The sequence below is a fragment of the Thalassophryne amazonica genome, chromosome 5 (genome assembly GCF_902500255.1).
Source record: "Thalassophryne amazonica chromosome 5, fThaAma1.1, whole genome shotgun sequence".
Lineage (NCBI taxonomy): Eukaryota > Metazoa > Chordata > Actinopteri > Batrachoidiformes > Batrachoididae > Thalassophryne > Thalassophryne amazonica.
The window spans coordinates 130,137,799-130,160,343 of NC_047107.1; the positions used below are offsets into that span (position 1 = coordinate 130,137,799).

The 22,545-nt window shown below is 42.4% G+C and overlaps 1 protein-coding gene across 1 annotated transcript; it reads right to left on the reverse strand.

The window, feature by feature from the left end:
- Positions 1 to 3,250: 3,250 nt before the first annotated feature.
- On the reverse strand, positions 3,251 to 9,597 carry LOC117511355 (zinc finger protein 436-like). Its single transcript, XM_034171394.1, has 2 exons — positions 9,294 to 9,597; positions 3,251 to 4,515 (listed from the first exon to the last, which is right to left on the reverse strand). The coding sequence occupies exons 1-2, from the start codon at positions 9,466 to 9,468 to the stop codon at positions 3,731 to 3,733; spliced, it is 960 nt and encodes a 319-aa protein (XP_034027285.1). The 5' UTR covers positions 9,469 to 9,597; the 3' UTR covers positions 3,251 to 3,730.
- Between the last annotated feature and the right edge of the window lie 12,948 nt (positions 9,598 to 22,545).

Consider the following 22,545-nt stretch of genomic DNA (forward strand, 5'->3'; position numbering starts at 1 on the left):
TGGTCCAGCCAGAGTCCAGACCTGAATCTGATTGAACATCTCTGGAGAGATCTGAAAATGTCTGTGCACAGACGCTCCCCATCCAACCTGATGGAGCTTGAGAGCTGCTGCAAAGAGGAATGGACCAAACTGCCCAAAGATAGGTGCACCAAGCTTGTGGCATCGTGTTCAAGAAGACTTGAGACTGTAATTGCTGCCAAACGTGCATCAACAAAGTATTGAGCAAAGGTTATGAATACTTATGGTTCTGTCACGCATTGACGATTTAGCCAACGTATGCCAACTGTATTAAAAAATGCTGGCATAAGTCCAATAAGTTATGGGTAACTTTTTTACAAGTTAAGACTATGTTGAAGCACGTTGAAACAAGCTGAAGCAAACTGGTGTTCGTCCTAATAAACTGAGCTCCTCAAAAAGTTTTGGGCATGCTAAAAATTTTCAACGCATGCCAGCGTATGACTCATATATCTGGCACATGCTGGACATAAGTTGTAGGTAAGTTATGTGATTGTTGGCACACGTTTCTTGTCATTTATTCATAAGTCTAAATCTGTCCATTCATGCTGGCCACTGATTGGCTGAAAGCTGTGGTCCTCATGCAGACAGACTGTTTCATCCACACACGGAGTAAATCTGACCTGTTCATTTCAGTCCAATCACAGATGGACATGAATCCACATAAAGCTCCTGATTTTTGAAAATGACTTCTGAAAATACTTTAATTCGTGGCTGGAAATGTAGCGTTTAAAAGCAAGTCCCTTGGTGGTTTTTCTGCTGCAGGTGCGTTTCTCAGCTGGTGTCGCACTCTGATCACACAGAAGCACTGTGATGATTTAAACTTTTAAAGCGTCGTTGCTGTCAGTGTGATCATCAGACAACACGAACGTTCGATCAGGGTGATCACGCCTGGTTAATGTGCTGTAACTCTTTAAAGTGTTGTCACTGTGGTGTGATCATCAGACAGCCTGATTGATCAAGTGTGGTCACGCCTGATTAATGTGCTTTTTAAACATTTGGCATTTCTGTGATGACCTGACCAGGTCTGATCAGTGGACCTGAAAACAGCCGTTCGGCGCTTTAAAAGTTTAAAGAGTCACAGTGCTCCATTCATTCACAGCAGCATTTCCCACAGTCAGTCCACTCATCAGCATTCTGTACACAATGAAAATGGTCCACCAAGATAAAAAAATGAAAATATAATTAAAATAATGTTTTATTACTCTGTTTCTGACCTGCACCAACCGTGCAGTACCGACCAGAACCACTGGGTGGAAACAGGGCTGTCAGCATACGCTGGGTAATCGTCAAGGTGTGGCAGCTGCATTAATTTATTAGACGTACGCCAGCGTGTGCCAGAGTTTTTAATACATTCGACTGTGGCATATGCAGGCTAAATGGTCAGGGTGTGACAGGACCTTTATGTACATATGATTTCTTAGGTTTGTTTTTTATAAATTGGCAGAAACAAACAAACCGCTTTTTCATGTCATTATGGGGTGTTGTGAGTAGAATTTTGAGGGGAAAATGAATTCACTCCATTATGAAATAAGGCTGCAACTAGGGCTGCAACAACGAATCGATAAAATCGATTACAACAGGCGTTGGCAACACATTGCGTCATCGATGCGTTGTGCGATTATGGCGCCAGAAGCTGCTTCTGACGGCGACCAGTGCAGATCAGACACTGTTCGTAGAACTACACAGTTAGAATATGGCAGATGCAAGTAGACGAAAGAAAGTTAAGACTTTAAAAGTGTGGGAGCACTTTACGTTAAATAACGCAAAGACGTTTGTTAAATGCAACATTTGCAAGTCGGACCTCGCATGGCACGGGAGGTTCAGGCTGTCAAGGTGAGGGGCAGAGAGGGAGAGAAAAAGAAAGAACTAACAGCACCGACAGTTTTTTTTATTAATGTTGTCAAAGGCCTACCATCGACATTAACGCCTGTCCGATTGTCCGGGACAAGTGTAAAATGTGATCGGACAAGTAAAAGTTCTAAATCGTTGTCCGACCGGACAAGTGGCATTTTTTTTTTCTTGCTTTAAAACGTTCAAATCCTTCTCGCACCTCGCGAGAAAGCGTCTTCGGTTTTTCCTGCCACACTCCACGCAGCGGACAATCGGAAAACATGATAACACCGAGTTCTCCCCAGACAGTGGAACAACGACCTGACAGCGCCGTCAAACTCTGCCGTGCTCTCAGGTCGTTTTTAAAAATTCAGCCAGGCTGTTTGTGCAGAAGTGCCCCCCTCCCTCACCCGCAGACAGAGCCGAACAGCGCAACTCCGTCAAAGTCTTCATATAAAACGAGCTCCTTCTGGATGTATAGCTCCAGAAATTCATTTATAGGATATATTTTACTGTTGAACGTCTTCGACACACAGACACCTTCAAAGTAAAAAAAGGCACTTAGACACCATCAAAATAAAAGACCACTCAGAAATACAAGATCAAGTTCAGTTTATATACAGGTAAAACAGTAAATCACAGTACAGGTCACCTGAAGGTGCAGGTAAGATATAAACCACACCCAGCCCATGAGCAAGCACACTGGAGACAGCGGTTAGGAAAATCTCCCTACAGTGATAAGGTGATACAGGGTGTCTCAAAAAATGTACCCAAAAGTACTCTGTAATACGAATACTAGGAAATGGTTTTACTGGGAAATAACGGTGTTTTTCTCATTTCACGAACCCCAAAGTTTGATCTGCAAGACATTAAAGTACAGGAAAAATGCTTCAGTTGACCCTAATTCAGAGAACAAAAATCCTAAGTGCTGACTTGCATCTCTTTCCACACAAAATTCAGTCTCAGAGTGAACTAACTCCCCAGCAAATGGCAAGGAAACTTGAATTTGCTAGGTGGTTTTCCAGAAAACTGGAGACAGATGATTTGTTTCTTAGGAAACTTTAGACGAGGTTAGATTGATCATGTGGTGTAAAAGATAACGGGTTAAAACATCAAAAAGGAAAGACTGAACTAAAAACTGTGCATTGGGGAGAAAAATTACATACTTCGACCACATGGTCACGCAGAAAATGACTGAGAATATTGATTGGTTTTCCTGTGCTGTCAAAATACTTCTGGGTACATTTTTTTGAGATACCCTATATATGCACGCGCGCACACACACATATACACACACACAGAACAAAAATGTAAATGCAACACTTTTGTTTTTGCTCACATTTTTCATGAGCTGAACTCAAAGACCTAAAACATTTTCTATATACACAAAAGACCTGTTTCTCTCAAATATTGTTCACAAATTTGTCTAAATCTGTGTTAGTGGGCACTTCTCCTTTGCTGAGATAATCCATGCCCCCCGTCAGGTGTGGCAGATCAAGATGCTGATTAGACAGCATGATTATTGCGTGGCATGGGACGTGCAATATGGGACAAAGACAGTGTGGGATTAGTGAGATAAATGTCTAACTGGAATGGTGCAAATTACAGTTCTCTGAGCTCGCCTCACCCCCCACCCCCCAATCTCCTGATGTTCTTAACATTTATTGAAGTACGAGGGTAGGCTGAAAAGTTCTAAGGCTCCCCATGAAGGAGTAATGCATTAACTGCATTATAGTGAGCCTTTTCAGCGTACCCTCGTATGTGTGAGGGTGGGCATTGTTTTCGAGGATGCACAAGCAAATATTTGTTGTGCTGATTTGCTGTGCAATGACAAAGGTGATTCTGAGTAACACAGCAGTGTGATTGATTCATGATGATGTCTTTACCTACAAACTGGCCATCGTACTGGTTTTTCTTCTGCGTGGGTCTTCATGTGTCTCTTCATGTTGCTTTTGAATCTGAACATTTTGCTGCACTCTGAGCAGCGAAATGGTTTTTGGTCACTGTGACAAACCATGTGGTGCTTCAGATGACACTTGCGGCCAAATTTTTTCCCACACTCAGAGCAGCTAAATGGTTTCTCTCCTGTATGAGTAATCATGTGTGCACTCAGACTGCCCTTTAGGCCAAATCTTTTACTGCAGTGAGAGCAGCGAAATGGTTTCTCCCCAGCAGGACTATGCTGGTCACTGACAGACACTTCATGTTTCTGGGAGTTGAAAGCTGACTGCGGTTCACTGACATTTTTCAAATCAACGCTGTGTTCCATCTCCGGGTCAGAAAAGTCAAACAGTATGATATTAGTAACTTGTTGCAAATGACCATTAGCATCCAAGTCTGCATTTGGTTCGGGGTTTCCACTGTCATCTTTCTTGTGTTCAGCTGAACTGCTGTCTCGAGGCTCTGCCTCCCCGTTTGCTTCAGTTTGGCTTTGAGGGAGCTGCAAGGGATGAAGTTTGTCTTCATCCTCTTCACTCTTTACAGGGACATGAGATAATGTGAAGTTGGTGAAATCAACCTCCTCCAGACCGCGTAGCAGATCCCCACCCGTCCTGATCTGGAGTGGACCAGGTTCCTTCTTGATGTGTGTGCTCTGGGGTTCATCCGGGTCCAGCCTGGAGCTCCAGTCCACCTGGTCAGTTTCTTTCACAACCACCTGCTGCACATCTGCAGGAGACATGAAAACAAACACAAATACATCAAAATAAAAACAGTTCAATTTGTGGGCGACTGTCAAACTTGATCAAAGTCTGGACTTGATGTATTTTTTGAACCTCAGTGTGAATGAGCATCTTCTCTGCAGCAAAAAAGGAAAAAAGAAAGAAAGGAAACAACCACAACCCCTGGACATACATGAAAGACATTTGTCCACAAAACAAATTCAGGGTTAATGGCTCACCTTGGAAGAGCAAAAACTGTGGAAAACCCATTCAGTAAAAATACACTGTCCCACCCGTCAGTAAATCAGCACTGACCTGCATTCAGACTGTGAGAGTTAAACATTAGAGCATCACAGATGCATCAAACGTCCATGATGATGCCACATCCGAATGATGGAATGTAGATGGACACAAACCATTTTCAAGAATCAACTGTGACTGTGTATTCCTCAGAAACAACTTTTCTTCTTCTTTTTTTTTTAATAATTGACATTCTTTATCATCAGTAATTATTCAAATATCATAATATCAAAAAATAAAACTGGTGAAATATTGCAGAAAAACATTTTGAAATGACAATACACGTTCAATGTTTGTACTTTGTCAAAAAACCTGGAAAAACCCCGAGCTGTGGGGGGGAATACTAATCACATGGTTCAAACAGTCATTTAAATTAAAATAAATTGCCCCCAGATACCCGACGGAGGAATCTAATTTCCCCCACTTGTATCTGTGATCTTATTCTTTCGGTCATTACCCAAAGTTCATGACTGCAGTTGAGGATAGGAGCGTAAACCGACTGGTAAACTTAGAGTCTCACCTTCGGGTTCAACTCCTTTTTCACCACAACAGTCCAGTACAGCTTCCATAAAACATCAGACACCCCCAAATCTGTCTATCGATCTTACACTCCAACTTACACCCACTCAAGACTCTGAGATACTTAATCTCCTCCACTTGGGGCAGTAACTGTCCCCTGACCCAGAGGGGACAGTCCACTGTTTTCCAACAGAGGATCGCGGTCTCAGATTTGGAGGAGCTGATTCTCATCCCATTCGCTTTGCATTTGGACTCAAACCTGCTCAGGGACATAGGAGGCAACTGCTTGATGAATCCAACAGAACCACATCATCCACAAAAAGCAGAGATGAAACTCTGAGCTCATCAGACTGGACACCATCTGGTCCCTGACTGCACCTTAAAATCCTGTGCAAAAAAAAAAATCACAGACAGGATTAGTGCCAGGGGGCAGCCCTGGCAGAGTCCAACACCCACCAGGATGTTGTATCTGATGTAATGCCAAGAATGCAGACACGACTCCTACTTTGGTCATATCAGGACAAGGCGAGAAGCTCAATTACCCAGGAGAGACTGAAAGTAGAGCTGCTGCTTCTTCACACTGGAAGGAGCCAGCTGAGGTGATTTGGGCATCTGGTGAGGATGCCCCTTGGTGGTCTCCCAAGGGAGGCCTTTGACCACGTCCAGCTGGGATGAGGTCCTGGGGGAAGACCCAGGACATGTTGAAGAGATTATATTCCCTAGCTGGCTTCAGGATCCCCTGAGAAAAGTTACCGCAACCCAGGCCAGGATAAGCAGCAAAAAATGCAGCAAAAAATGAATGAATGAATGAACAGAATAAAGTGCACAAATTCTTCAATAAATGTCTGCAATAAGACTCAGAATTGAGGGACTTTGGACACATTTAATCTTAAAACACTCTCACTCATCTTCAACCACTTATCTGGGATCGGGTTGTGGGGATGTCAGACACAATAAAATGGAAAAAGTGCATAAAAAAAAAACTAGTTTGTCACCACATGGCTCTGTTAACCCCAAAACATGATTCACCTGCAAATCGTGAATTATCTGCAAACTGTTAATTGCAAAACGTGAATATTGAAAAAATATCTCCCAAAATGTGAACGCAGGTCTCACAAAACATCAATATCATTCATATTATATATATATTTTTCAGTTTAAGTAGTTTCTGATTTCAGTTTACAGATCAATTAATTCAGGAAATCTTGATCACAAACCCTATCACCGCAAAAATGTTTTTTTCTTTTCTGGGAGGGGCGGGGTCACTCCAGCTGATGAGGTGGGGAGGTGAGCCCTGAGCAGCTCTCGTTTCTGGTGTCAAGCACCTGGCCCCGCTGGGCGTGACTCTGCACCAGGGACAGTGTCAAGCGGGGAGTCTGACTGGGACGGTCCACCTGTCAAACAGTAATGTAGGTGTCTAACTCAGGGAGGACAGAATCCTACACTGGAGACTCTGGTAACATTAGAAAGATATTCACAGATTTGAAGTTCACGGTTCAAGCACTTTTAAGAGAAACGTTGTAGAAAAACAAACACTAGTTTCTAACCTCAGGAAGGTAAACAACAAGCTACAACCTTATTTTTATTCATATGAGCTGTCCTCTGAGCTCGAAACTGAGCTGAAGGAGCAGGCGGCTGGGAAACAGAAGTGTAGGGACCATCTACAAAGTGCAAAAATGAAAAGGACACCAGAAAAATATTCAATAAATTCAGGTGTGGTGTCACCAAATTCACAGCACACATCAGTGGGGTTCTGCTGGTTATACTACAGCACTCCGTTTGGAAAAATATCACTGAGAAAAATTTTGAAGAATTTTTCATTTTTTACATTTCCAATTGCCTCATTATTATAAAGGTGGAATGACACAAAATTCACAGCACACATCAGTGGGGTCCTGCTGGTTATACTACAGCACTCAGTTTGGAAAAATGTGCAAAAATGGAATTTTAGTGATTTTTTTAATCAAAATAATTAATAGAATGAGCAATAAAATTCACTAATTCGCGGTACCGAGCACTTGACACCAGAAGCAAGAGCTGCTCTGCCTCCTGCCTTACCGGCTGTAGTGAACCCCCCACTACCAATAAATAAATTATTTGTTTTTTTTTTTGTTTTTTTTTTGCGGTGAAAGGGTTTCGATCAAGATTTCCTGAAGTAATTGATCCGTAAACTGAAATCCATAAACTACTTAAACTGATTATATATATATATATATATATATATATATATATATATATATATATATATATACACACACACACACACACACACACACACACACACACACACACACAACCCCAATTCCAATGAAGTTGGGATGTTGTGTAAAATGTAAATAAGAACAGAATCCAATGATTTGCAAATCCTCTTCAACCTATATTCAATTGAATACACCACAAAGACAAGATATTTAATGTTCAAACTGATCAACTTTATTGTTTTTGTACAAATATTTACTCATTTTGAAATGGATGCCTGCAACATGTTTCAAAAAAGCTGGGACAGTGATATGTTTACCTCTGTGTTCAGGGCTGGATCCAGAGTGAAAATCTGACAGAAGCATTTTTGCCCAGTGATAAAATAAAAATCGTACACGTCTTGTTATTCAATAATCTTCATTCTTTTATTCAGCTTTTTCTTATCGTGCACCTGCTCTGTGGAACGGTCTTCCTGCGACCATGAGACAGTTGGAGTCCGTGGACATTTTTAAGTCAAGACTTAAAGCCTATTTTTATTCTCTTTCTTATGAATAGTTATTTTTTTTTATCTGTTTTATTCTTTTACTTTTGTTTTTAATTATGTATTTGAATTTTTTTTAATTTTTATTTTTTTTTATTTTTTATGTTGAACTGTTCCATGTGAGGTGCCTTGAGACAGATTTTGTTGTGATTTGGCGCTTTATAAGCTGATTAAATTGAAATTGAACAACATTTTATTGAGTCTTAAAGTAAACAAATAGTGCCCAATTTTCCTTGCACAACTTTCTTCCTGGATGCCATGATCATCGACTCGACTGACGCTATGTTTGTTTGATCCGGTTTTAATTTTCCTGTGTACACCTGCGTGGTGCATTGTGGGATCAAATCAAAAGCTGTGTTCACCACGGGGACACGTTCGGCACTATTTGAGAGTTTTTTTTTAACCGATGATGAATGATACATAAAAAATCATCGGTCCAAACCGGTCTGGATCCGGGCCTGGTGTTACATCACCTTTCCTTCTAACAACACTCAATAAGTGTTTGGGAACTGAGGATGATGCTGCTGGATGAGTGTGAGTATTGACTTACGATCATTTAGGCACAAAAAACACACGAGTTCTTGTGCCAAATATCACAATTATCTGGGAACTACTTTTTGCGCAGGAATTCATCAAGCACGTCGACCACGTGCACGTACGAACACAGAATATACAAAAACTGTATAGAGATTCGACCAAAACGAGACAGTCCACTTTTATCTTGCCATAAGTTAAGCTAGTGGCGCTCGTGAGAGTGTGAAGCGCCATGAGATGAACGTTAGGAGAAGGGTTTGCAGGGCTGCAGACATACAATTTTGACGGACAGGGCGCGGAATAACATTAAATGCAAAACAGTTTTAATATTTTGCCACTGTTTACGCGATATTTTATGGTCTGAAATCTCACACGGTTAACCAATCAGATTTGCGGAAAAAATGTAATTGGATTAGAAGTCACGATATGCAGCTGATTCACATTTTGGGGGTTAACAACACCCTTTAAGAACAACCAAGCCAAGAGCAAGAATTTTGTTTTAAAATCAGAAATTAATTTACTTATATTCAAGCAACAAAACATCAACTGTGTCACGTTTTATAAGGACAAGTTGTTTTTATATTTTATTTTGGGGCAACATGAGCGTTTATTATTGAGGTGACGTCGGTTTGTAAACCCGCCCCCTTGGTAGACGCTCAACACGTAAGATAATGTGGTTGGACGGAACAAACCTTCAGGGTTAAAGACGGCGTCCAGCAGGTGTCGCTGTCGGTGGTTCTCCTCTTTGGAACGACAAAGTTCCTCCTCGTACTCTGCTATGGTTCTTTCAAACAGCCCAAATATCTCTTCAGCAGCCGCAGTTAGTCGCTGCTTCACCAACGCTCTCAGCATTTGGACTTTAGACATTTTCACACAACGACACCAACTTTTTCTAAAACAAACTCCGTCACAAAACAACAAAAGAACCAAAGAGTCACAGACACGAACGCTGCTGCTCACAGCTAGCAAGCTAAGCTAAGGGCCGGAAACAGAGGCGCCTTCAAAGTAAGAGAGGGAAAAGAGGCGCCTTCAAAATAAGAGAGCGAACAGAGGCGCCTTCAAAGTAAGAGACGGAACAGAGACGACTTCAAAATAAGAGAGCGAACAAAGGCGCCTTCAAAATAAGAGGGAGAACAGAGGCGCCTTCAAAATAAGAGAGCGAACAGAGGCGCCTTCAAAGAGAGAGAGAACAGAGGCGCCTTCAAAGTAAGAGACGGAACAGAGACGACTTCAAAGTAAGAGAGAGGACAGAGGAGCCTTCAAAATAAGAGAGCAGAGGCTCCTTCAAAGTAAGAGACGGAACAGAGACGACTTCAAAAAAGAGAGAACAGAGGCACCTTCAAAAAAAAAGCGAGAACAGAGACGCCTTCAAAGTAAGAGAGCGAACAAAGGTGCCTTCAAAAAGAGAGAGAACAGAGGCGCCTTCAAAGTAAGAGAGAGAACAGAGGCGCCTTCAAAGTAAGAGAGAGAAAACAGATGCGCTTTCAAAGTAAGAGAGAACAGAGGCACTTTCAAAGTAAGAGAGTGAGCAGAGGCAGCCTTCAAAGTAAGAGAGAGAGTACAGAGGCACCCTTCAAAGTAAGAGAGTGAGCAGAGGCACCTTCAAAGTAAGAGGGAGAAGAAAGGCACCTTGAAAATAATAATCTGCATTTGACCTCTTTTTTAGGACAGAGACATGGTGCCTGTGTGTGGCCTCGCTGCTGCTCCTTTGCCGACTTTTTGTTGTTTTTATTCAAACTTAGGTTATTGTGTCAGCCTTAGTGACTGGGACAGTTACAAACAAGCACTTCCACCGCCGCTTGTGCGCACCCACCTCCCCAGAATACATGTTGCTGCTTCGAGTTTCAGGTAATCAAAGAAGAGGAGCAGAGGCTACAGGTCTGGTGTTCAGGTTAAGATCAAGAGAGCCACAGCGACTGCCAGTGGCTCCTCTCGGCCGAACCGAAGCTCCAGGTGGCTGTGCCCGGTCGCTCTCCAGCGGGATGTGTTGGGAAACACTCCGTACCGCCGCTCCCGATTAATCCGGACCTGCACTCCTGGCCATTGGGCTAAGTCGCCAGGTCATCGGGATCATCCTGGATTTCCGTGTTTACATCGATGCACAAACAGCTGACCCACGACCGCCGGTACAGCTGGATGTCATGTGACTGCGGGAGGTGGTTGCGGTCAATCCCACTGTGCGCAGCTGACATGAGCACATCGACGTCAACATCATGTTGAATGCTAGCTCTGTTACAAATAAATCCTTCTCTCTTAACGAGCTGTTCACCAGAGAAAACTTGACACAGTGTTTCTGACGGAGATGTAGGGAGTTCATTCATGTGAATGAGCTGTGCCCTGCTGGATGCCCCAGTCCTTGGTTGGTCCCTCCCCTGTTGCTGCGGGGGTGGTCTTGCTGTTGTGTACCAGGATAGATACACATGCAGAATGATGACCACTGACCATTTCTCCTCTTTTGAGTCCCTAATGATCAAAGCTGGCTCCTCCAAATGATTTTAATGACTTTTTATCATTTATAATAAAACTGGAAAAAGTCTGAATTCTTGAAGATTTCTGCACGTTGATGATGGCGCATCCAGCCCAGCAGTTGAACTTTTATCTATGACTGAATCTTTTCATTTCAAGCACCATGTGTTAGGCCCCACCCACAGCAAAGTTCAAACTCTGCACCTGGTGTTTTCGCTTGGCCTCCATGTTGGAAATGTGCGTGCAGAGAATGTCCATCTGAGTGACCATAGCTGTGTGCCATGCTGAACCTCCCTTGCATGTTTGGTCCTCCTTTAATCCTGTGTGTTTTGAAGACATCTCAGCACTGGTGGCCAAAATGAAACCCTCCTCTGGTTCTGCAGCTATATTGCCATTTAAACTGTTTGTGGATATCTCTGACACAGTTGGACCATGGGTGACCAAAATGTTTAACTTGTCGCTCTCCTCTGGTGTGTTTCCTAACACCTTCAAACATGTAGTTGTAGAACCAAAACTTAAGAAACTAAACCTGGACCAGTCAGAACTTAAGAACTTTAGGCCAATATGTAAACTTCCCTTCTTGGCCAAAATGTTGGAAAAAGTGGTCTCTGCACAACTTGCATCATTCCTAGAGTCACACAATATCTACGACACATTTCAATCAGGGTTCTGTAATAATAATAATAATAATAATAATAATACATTTTATTTGTAATGCACTTTACATTTGACACCAAATCCCAAAGTGCTACAGTATAAAACAGAAGAACACAGAAGACTATAAATCAATGTAAAAGCAATAAAACAGTAACAATAAAATCAAAATAAGAACGATAAAACAGCAGCAGTTATTTAGCTAAAGGCCAGAGTAAAAAGGTAGGTTTTGAGTCCTTTTTAAAAACACTGTAAACACCATTCCACAGAAACTGGGCTACTGAAAGTGTCTGTAAACACCATTCCACAGAAACTGGGCTACTGAAAGTGTCCAGTGACATCATGATATCTGCCGACTCGGGGAGATGTGCAGTGTTGGTCTTGTTGGTCAAAAATATTTGATTGGTGACAAAGGGCAGCCCTTGGTCACCGGTTCTGTTCATTATTTTTATGGACAGAATTTCTAGGCGCAGCCAGGGTGTAGGAGGGGTCTGGTTTGGGAACCACAGAATCTCGTCTCTGCTGTTTGCGGATGATGTGGTTCTGTTGGCTTCGTCAAATCAGGACCTTCAGTTGTTGGTTTGGTTTTGTGGTATGCAGGAGATCACTTGACCGAGGGTCTATACGTTCAAATAATAATTAAAAAATAGTCATCACTCTTTACTCTTACTCAGTCAGTCTCTTACAACGGTGTAGCCTAAATACACAAGCTTTCTAGGAGCGCACCCAATTCATTACGCACACTTAGAGACACGTCCCCTCCGGTGCGCACTTTTTTTTGGGGGGGGGGGGGGCGGGCGACCCAGCCCCCTGTGATAAACTCATCGCCCCCTTAATATTTTTTTTCTGACACCGGGCCTGGTGAAGGGTCCAGAATGAAAATCAGCACCTCCAAATCTGAGGCCATGGTTCTCGCCCGGAAAAAGGTGCCTTGCCCTCTTCAGGTCGGTGGAGTGTCCTTGCCTCAAGTGGAGGAGTTTAAGTATCTCGGGGTCTTGTTCACAAGTGAGTGATGGATGGAGCATGAGATTGACAGACGGATTGGTGCAGCATCTGCAGTGATACGATCGCTGCAACGGACAGTCGTGGTGAAGAGAGAGCTGAGCAGGGGGGCAAAGCTCTCGATGTAAATGAGTCCACCCACCACTTTAATCATACCTTAGATCTTGTTCTGACTTATGGTATGGAAATTAAAGACTTAACAGTATTCCCTGAAAACCCCCTTCTGTCTGATCATTTCTTAATAACATTTACATTTACTCGGATGGACTACCCAGTAGTGGGGAATAAGTTTCATTACAGTAGAAGTCTTTCAGAAAGCGCTGTAACTAGGTTTAAGGATATGATTCCTTCTTTATGTTCTCCAATGCCATATACCAACACAGGGCAGAGTAGCTACCTAAACTCTGTGAGTGAGATAGATTATCTCGTCAATAGTTTTATATCCTCATTGAGGACACCTTTGGATGCTGTAGCTCCTCTGAAAAAGAGAGCCTTAAATCAGAAGTGCCTGACTCCGTGGTATAACTCACAAACTCGCAGCTTAAAGCAGATAACCCGTAAGTTGGAGAGGAAATGGCATCTCACTAATTTAGAAGATCTTCACTTAACCTGGAAAAAGAGTCTGTTGCTCTATAAAAAAGCCCTCTGTAAAGCTAGGACATCTTACTACTCATCACTAATTGAAGAAAATAAGAACAACCCCAGGTTTCTTTTCAGCACTGTAGCCAGGCTGACAAAGAGTCAGAGCTCTATTGAGCCGAGTATTCCTTTAACTTTAACTAGTAATGACTTCATGACTTTCTTTGCTAATAAAATTTTAACTATTAGAAAAAAAATTACTCATAACCATCCCAAAGACATATCGTTCTCTTTGGCTGCTTTCAGTGATGCCGGTATTTGGTTGATTCTTTTTCTCCGATTGTTCTGTCTGAGTTATTTTCATTAGTTACTTCCTCCAAACCATCAACATGTCTATTAGACCCCATTCCTACCAGGCTGCTCAAGGAAGCCCTACCATTAATTAATGCTTCGATCTTAAATATGATCAATCTGTCTTTATTAGTTGGCTATGTACCACAGGCTTTTAAGGTGGCAGTAATTAAACCATTACTTAAAAAGCCATCACTTGACCCAGCTATCTTAGCTAATTATAGGCCAATCTCCAACCTTCCTTTTCTCTCAAAAATTCTTGAAAGGGTAGTTGTAAAACAGCTAACTGATCATCTGCAGAGGAATGGTCTATTTGAAGAGTTTCAGTCAGGGTTTAGAATTCATCATAGTACAGAAACAGCATTAGTGAAGGTTACAAATGATATTCTTATGGCCTCAGACAGTGGACTCATCTCTGTGCTTGTTCTGTTAGACCTCAGTGCTGCTTTTGATACTGTTGACCATAAAATTTTATTACAGAGATTAGAGCATGCCATAGGTATTAAAGGCACTGCACTGCAGTGGTTTGAATCATATTGATCTAATAGATTACAATTTTAAGATTAATTATGGAGTTCCACAAGGTTCTGTGCTAGGACCGATTTTATTCACTTTATACATGCTTCCCTTAGGCAGTATTATTAGACAGCATTGCTTAAATTTTCATTGTTACGCAGATGATACTCAGCTTTATCTATCCATGAAGCCAGAGGACACACACCAATTAGCTAAACTGCAGGATTGTCTTACAGACATAAAGACATGGATGACCTCTAATTTCCTGCTTTTAAACTCAGATAAAACTGAAGTTATTGTACTTGGCCCCACAAATCTTAGAAACATGGTGTCTAACCAGATCCTTACTCTGGATGGCATTACCCTGACCTCTAGTAATACTGTGAGAAATCTTGGAGTCATTTTTGATCAGGATATGTCATTCAATGCACATATTAAAAAAAAATATGTAGGACTGCTTTTTTGCATTTGCGCAATATCTCTAAAATTAGAAAGGTCTTGTCTCAGAGTGATGCTGAAAAACTAATTCATGCATTTATTTCCTCTAGGCTGGACTATTGTAATTCATTATTATCAGGTTGTCCTAAAAGTTCCCTGAAAAGCCTTCAGTTAATTCAAAATGCTGCAGCTAGAGTACTGACGGGGACTAGAAGGAGAGAGCATATCTCACCCATATTGGCCTCTCTTCATTGGCTTCCTGTTAATTCTAGAATAGAATTTAAAATTCTTCTTCTTACTTATAAGGTTTTGAATAATCAGGTCCCATTTTATCTTAGGGACCTCATAGTACCATATCACCCAAATAGAGTGCTTCGCTCTCAGACTGCAGGCTTACTTGTAGTTCCTAGGGTTTGTAAGAGTAGAATGGGAGACAGAGCCTTCAGCTTTCAGGCTCCTCTCCTCTGGAACCAGCTCCCAATTCGGATCAGGGAGACAGACACCCTCTCTACTTTTAAGATTAGGCTTAAAACTTTCCTTTTTGCTAAAGCTTATAGTTAGGGCTGGATCAGATGACCCTGAACCATCCCTTAGTTATGCTGCTATAGACTTAGACTGCTGGGGGGTTCCCATGATGCACTGAGTGTTTCTTTCTCTTTTTGCTCTGTATGCACCACTCTGCATTTAATCATTAGTGATTGATCTCTGCTCCCCTCCACAGCATGTCTTTTTCCTGGTTCTCTCCCTCAGCCCCAACCAGTCCCAGCAGAAGACTGCCCCTCCCTGAGCCTGGTTCTGCTGGAGGTTTCTTCCTGTTAAAAGGGAGTTTTTCCTTCCCACTGTCGCCAAGTGCTTGCTCATAGGGGGTCGTTTTGACAGTTGGGGTTTTTCTGTGATTATTGTATGGCTTTGCCTTGCAATATGAAGCGCCTTGGGGCAACTGTTTGTTGTGATTTGGTGCTATATAAATGAAATTGATTTGATTTGATTTGATTTACCGATCGATCTACGTACATTCCGACCCTCACCTATGGTCATGAGATTTGGCTCATGACCGAAACAACGGGATCACGAGTACAAGCGGCCGAGGGATGGGGATGCAGGTGAATAACGATGTCACATCAAATGACATCGTTGATGTGACTTCGTTGTTCACCTGCATCCCCACCGCTGAGGCCGTCTCAGCTTTGAGGCAGAGACTGCTGGAGGATGCATCTCTACTTGAAAGGACCAAACTCACACCAGACCACATCTGCCAACTCTTCGAGATCTGTCTTAACACCACGTATTTCCTGTTTAGGGGTAATTACTACAGGCAGATCCATGGTTGTGCGATGGGGTCTCCGGTATCCCCCATTGTGGCCAATCTGTACATGGAGCGAGTGGAGAAGACAGCCTTGACGTCTTTCACGGGCATCCCTCCCAGTCACTGGTTCAGATATGTCGATGACACATGGGTTAAAATCAAGCAACAGAGGAGGTTGAGGACTTTACAGAACACATCAACTCGGTGGACTCCAATATCAAATTCACACGTGAGGATGCCAGGAACAACCATTTAGCCTTCTTGGACTGTGATGTTACGATTGGAGAGAACAGGCAGCTCCAGACAGGGGTTTACAGAAAACTCACTCACATTGACCAATATCTGCTCTTTGGCTCAAACCATCCCCTTGATCACAAGCTCGGGGTGATCAAGACTCTTCAACACAGAGCCCTACAGGTGCCCACAACTGCAGAGGGAAGGGCTAAAGAACAACAACTTGTCCGGAAAGCCCTCACAGTATGTGGGTACCCACGATGGTCCCTGGACAAAGTGCAGAAGTCCCAGAGAACAAAGAGACCAGATAGACAGGAGACGAAGACAAGAAGGAGTGTCTCTCCCTTATTTAGCAGGAGTAGGGGAAAAACTACAGAGGATCTTCAGACAGCACAAAATCCCAGTTTACTTTAAACCGGTTAACACCTTGAGACAGAAATTAGTTCACCCGAAGGACAGGATCCCTAGTTACAAACAGAGCTATGTAGTGTATTCTATCAGATGTCAGGAAAAGTGTAACGAACACTACATAGGTGAGACTAAGCCACCTTTACACAAAAGGCTATACCAGCACTGCAGAGAGGGCGCCAGTGGACCTCAGTCTGCAGTTCATCTCCACCTTAAAGACACTAACCACACATTTGAGGACAAGGAAGTTAAAATATTAGCCAGAGAGAAGAAATGGTTTGAGAGAGGGGTCAAGGAGGCATTCTATGTGAAACAGTTGAAACCCAGCCTTAACCGGGGAGGGGGTCTGAGACACGCTTTGTCCCCTGTTTACAATGGGGTACTCAGGTCAAAGCAGTTTCAGTGTTTTGTTCATGGTAATGAGTCATTCATGTCATCAGGAGAGTCATCAAGGGAGCCATCAGGAGAGGCGTCCGTTCCATCATTAGGAGGGACAGCTGCCCTGTCATTAGGAGGGTGCCAACTAGAGCACAATAGGTGCTAATTAGAGCTATTGTTTTTTCACTAACCTACAGCAGTCTGCCTCTCGGTAGGAGGGGTCTGGTTAGCTTTAAAACGCCGGCTTTTGTGGCTTCTGTTTATTCTTCTCTACAAGGGTCAAGACAGAAGTCAGACTACTAGAGCAAGAATTTTAGCTGAGGAAGCTTCTGCGATATGAAGCGAAACGTCCTCGCGTCAAGCAACTCAGTCCAGTCGAAGATTCAAGCTATTATTATTCTTACTCTTGAAATCGAAATTTCGGCCTCTTCCCATGCTCAAAAACTCACCAAACTTTCCAAAGTCGTCCGGCCGGATCCGAAATTTGATATTTTGGGGGCGACGCACATGCTCGCAGAAAAATCGCGAAATAGCGCCCCCTAGAAATTTTCAAAAACCCCTCCGCATTGGGCTTTTTTCTTCGTAGCCTCACGAAATTCGGTACACATATGTACCATGCCAGGACGCACGAAAAAGTCTCTTACTGTCATGGTGAAATATTGACAGGAAGTCGGCCATTTTGATTTTAAGTTTCGATTTTGAGCAAATTTTTGCCATTTTTGGCCATTTCCACTACTTACATTTGAACGAACTCGTCCTAGGGATTTCATCCAATCGTCTTCAAATTTGGTCAAAATCATCACAACACAATGGTGATCAAAAGTTATCAAAAGATTCTAATTAAGTCAAAAGGCATAGCTGCTAGGGGCCGTCAAACTTTGGCGAGCTTTTTGGAGCACGCCATTTCACTTCGAACGGCTGTCACGCCCACATACTTCATCGTAGATCCTTCAAACTTGCTGGACATGATGAGGGCTCCGCCCTGAATGTCTACATATCTTAAGTTCCCACCTGCGCCATAGCGCCCCCCGGTGGTGGTGGGAAATGTCCTATTTTTACTTTAAGAGGTCCTGATGTCACATACTTAACCCAGTCAACTTCATTCCACTTCTAAAACATGCAGAACAAATTGGTGAACATAGGCGATAAACGCCGTGACGTTACGAGTAACGGCGTCCATGTGGCGGCATGCCGAACATTGCCCATTCGCCATGAAATTACGTTCTTCCTTTTGACGGCTTTAATTTTGTCATATCGTCCTGAAAATTGAAACACAGGTCAAGCACGACAACCTCTTACAATTCATAGGGGCGTCGCCCATGGGCGGGGCAAAATGCCTCAATAGCGCCCCCTTGAATCTTTCCAAAACCCCTCCCCATAGGGTTTTTTTTGGAGCAGGGAGATGAAAATTGGTACACGTGTGACTTGCATAGACGTACAAAAAAGTCTCTTGCACCATGAGTCTACTCCAAACAGGAAGTCGGCAATTTTGCATTTTCTTCTCATTTTGGCGTGATTTCCACATGTTGTATTTGAACGAACTCCTCCTAGGGATTTTGTCCAATGCACTTAAAATTTCTTTGACAGCATCCAAAGATGATACTGACCAAAAGTTATCGAAAGCTTTTCTCTATGTTGAAGGGTGTGGCCGCTATGGTGCCGCCATTTTGACCCTTTGCCATGGAACATCAAGTCATGATAACTCCTTCATGCTTTGCCTGATTGACTTGAAACTTCACATGTATGATGACGGTTGGCCCCTGAACACACCCAGCCCCTCTGTTTGTACACTGAGCGCCCCCTAGTGGATGAACAATCAACATGTCATAACTCCTTGATGCATCGTGTGATTTGTTTAAAATTTTAACTGTGTGAAGAGTGGTTGCCCCTGCATGCACATGCCCACATGTGGTCACAAGGGCACCCACTGGCCTGGGTAGGCGGTTGCGCGGAACGAGGTCCCGTATATGACTGCTTGCAGTCCTAGTTATTATTTATTAGGGCCCGAGTAGGCAACTTTCTACGAGGACCCTATTGTAATTGCGCTGTTTATTATTATTTATTATTTATTATTATTATTATTATTATTATTATTATTCTCACTCTTGAAATCGAAATTTCGGCCTCTTCCCATGCTCAAAAACTCACCACACTTTCCAAAGTCATCCGGCCGGATCCGAAATTCGATATTCTGGGGGGCGACGCACATGGTCGCAGAAAAATCGTGAAATAGCGCCCCCTAGAAATTTTCAAAAACCCCTCCGCATTGGGCTTTTTTCGTCGTAGCCTCACGAAATTCGGTACACATATTTACCATGCCAGGATGCACGAAAAAGTCTCTTACTGTCATGGTGAAATATCGACAGGAAGTCGGCCATTTTGATTTTAAGTTTCGATTTTGAGCAAATTTTTGCCATTTTTGGCCATTTCCACTTGAAACTCCACATGTATGATGACGGTTGGCCCCTGAACACACCTAGCCCCTCTGTTTGTACACTGAGCGCCCCCTAGTGGATGAACATTCAACATGTCATAACTCCTTCATGCATTGTGTGATTTGTTTCAAGTTTTAACTGTGTGATGAGTGGTTGCCCCTGCATGCACATGCCCACATGTGGTCACAAGGGCACCCACTGGCCTGGGTAGGTGGTTGCGCGGAACGAGGGCCCGTATATGACTGCTTTTTATTATTATTATTATTATTATTATTATTCTTGCCACTTTTGAAATCGAAATTTCGGCCTCTTTCCATGCTCAAAAACTCAACAAACTTTCCAAAGTCGTCCGGCCGGATCCGAAATTCAATATTTTGGGTGCGTCGCACATGGTCGCAGAAAAATCGCAAAATAGCGCCCCCTAGAAATTTTCAAAAACCCCTCCGCATTGGGCTTTTTTCGTCGTAGCCTCACGAAATTCAGTACACATATTTACCATGCCAGGACGCACGAAAAAGTTTCTTACTATCATGGTGAAATATTGACAGGAAGTCAGCCATTTTGATTTTAAGTTTCGATTTTGAGCAAATTTTTGCCATTTTTGGCCATTTCCAGTACTTACATTTGAACGAACTCGTCCTAGGGATTTCATCTGATCGTCTTCAAATTTGGTCAAAATCATCACAACACAATGGTGATCAAAAGTTATCAAAAGATTCTAATTAAGTCAAAAGGCGTGGCTGCTAGGGGTCGTCAAACTTTGGCGAGCTTTTTGGAGCACGCCATTTCACTTCGCACGGCTGTCACGCCCACATACTTCATTGTAGATCCTTCAAACTTGCTGGACATGATGAGGGCTCCACCTTGAACGTCTACATATCTTAAGTTCCGACCTGCGTCATAGCGCCCCCCGGTGGTGGCGGGAAATGTCCTATTTTTACTTTAAGAGGTCCTGATGTCACATACTTAACCCAATCAACTTCATTCCACTGCTAAAACATGCAGAACAAATTGGTGAACGTATGCAATGAACGCCGTGAAGTTACGAGTAACTGCGTCCGTGTGGCGGCGTGACAAATATTGCCCATTCGCCATGAAATTACGTTCTTTCTTTTGACGGCTTTAATTTTGTCACATCATCATGAAAATTGATACACAGGTCGAGCATGACAACCTCTTACAATTCATAGGGGCGTCGCCCATGGGCGGGGTAAAATGGCTCAATAGCGCCCCCTTGAATCTTTCAAAAACCCCTCCCCATAGGGGTTTTTTTGGAGTAGGGAGATGAAAATTGGTACACATGTGTGACTTGCATAGATGTACAAAAAAGTCTCTTGCACCATGGGTCTACTCCAAACAGGAAGTCGGCCATTTTGAATTTTCTTCTCATTTTGGCGTGATTTACACATGTTGTATTTGAACAAACTCCTCCTACAGATTTTGTCCAATGTACTTCAAATTTCTTCCACATCACCCACAGACGATACTGACCAAAAGTTATCAAAAGCTTTTCTTTATGTTGAAGGGTGTGGCCGCTATGGCGCCGCCATTTTGACCCTTTGCCATGGAACATTATACTTAAACAGGTACTGATTTCACATACTTAAAACCAGACTAGAAGTCTTTCAGAAAGCGCTGTAACTAGGTTTAAGGATATGATTCCTTCTTTATGTTCTCTAATGCCATATAACAACACAGTGCACAGTAGCTACCTAAACTCTGTAAGTGAGATAGAGTACCTCGTCAATAGTTTTACATCCTCATTGAAGACAACTTTGGATGCTGTAGCTCCTCTGAAAAAGAGAGCTTTAAATCAGAAGTGCCTGACTCCGTGGTATAACTCACAAACAGCCCCAAAAAAAGCCCTCCGTAAAGCTAGGACATCTTACTACTCATCACTAATTGAAGAAAATAAGAACAACTCCAGGTTTCTTTTCAGCACTGTAGCCAGGCTGACAAAGAGTCAGAGCTCTATTGAGCTGAGTATTCCATTAACTTTAACTAGTAATGACTTCATGACTTTCTTTGCTAACAAAATTTTAACTATTAGAGAAAAAATTACTCATAACCATCCCAAAGACGTATCGTTATCTTTGGCTGCTTTCAGTGATGCCGGTATTTGGTTAGACTCTTTCTCTCCGATTGTTCTGTCTGAGTTATTTTCATTAGTTACTTCATCCAAACCATCAACATGTTTATTAGATCCCATTCTTACCAGGCTGCTCAAGGAAGCCCTACCATTATTTAATGCTTCGATCTTAAATATGATCAATCTATCTTTGTTAGCTGGCTATGTACCACAGGCTTTTAAGGTGGCAGTAATTAAACCATTACTTAAAAAGCCATCACTTGACCCAGCTATCTTAGCTAATTATAGGCCAATCTCCAACCTTCCTTTTCTCTCAAAAATTCTTGAAAGGGTAGTTGTAAAACAGCTAACTGATCATCTGCAGAGGAATGGTCTATTTGAAGAGTTTCAGTCAGGTTTTAGAATTCATCATAGTACAGAAACAGCATTAGTGAAGGTTACAAATGATCTTCTTATGGCCTCGGACAGTGGACTCATCTCTGTGCTTGTTCTGTTAGACCTCAGTGCTGCTTTTGATACTGTTGACCATAAAATTTTATTACAGAGATTAGAGCATGCCATAGGTATTAAAGGCACTGCGCTGCGGTGGTTTGAATCATATTTGTCTAATAGATTACAATTTGTTCATGTAAATGGGGAATCTTCTTCACAGACTAAAGTTAATTATGGAGTTCCACAAGGTTCTGTGCTAGGACCAATTTTATTCACTTTATACATGCTTCCCTTAGGCAGTATTATTAGACGGTATTGCTTAAATTTTCATTGTTACGCAGATGATACCCAGCTTTATCTATCCATGAAGCCAGAGGACACACACCAATTAGCTAAACTGCAGGATTGTCTTACAGACATAAAGACATGGATGACCTCTAATTTCCTGATTTTAAACTCAGATAAAACTGAAGTTATTGTACTTGGCCCCACAAATCTTAGAAACATGGTGTCTAACCAGATCCTTACTCTGGATGGCATTACCCTGACCTCTAGTAATACTGTGAGAAATCTTGGAGTCATTTTTGATCAGGATATGTCATTCAAAGCGCATATTAAACAAATATGTAGGACTGCTTTTTTGCATTTACGCAATA

Excerpts from the sequence above, each read along its gene's own strand:
- LOC117511355 (XM_034171394.1), bottom strand. The coding sequence starts at position 9,468 with ATGTCTAAAGTCCAAATGCTGAGAGCGTTGGTGAAGCAGCGACTAACT. Across the intron at positions 4,516-9,293 it reads CGCCGTCTTTAACCCTGAAG|ATGTGCAGCAGGTGGTTGTG; the intron begins GTTTGTTCCGTC and ends TGTCTCCTGCAG.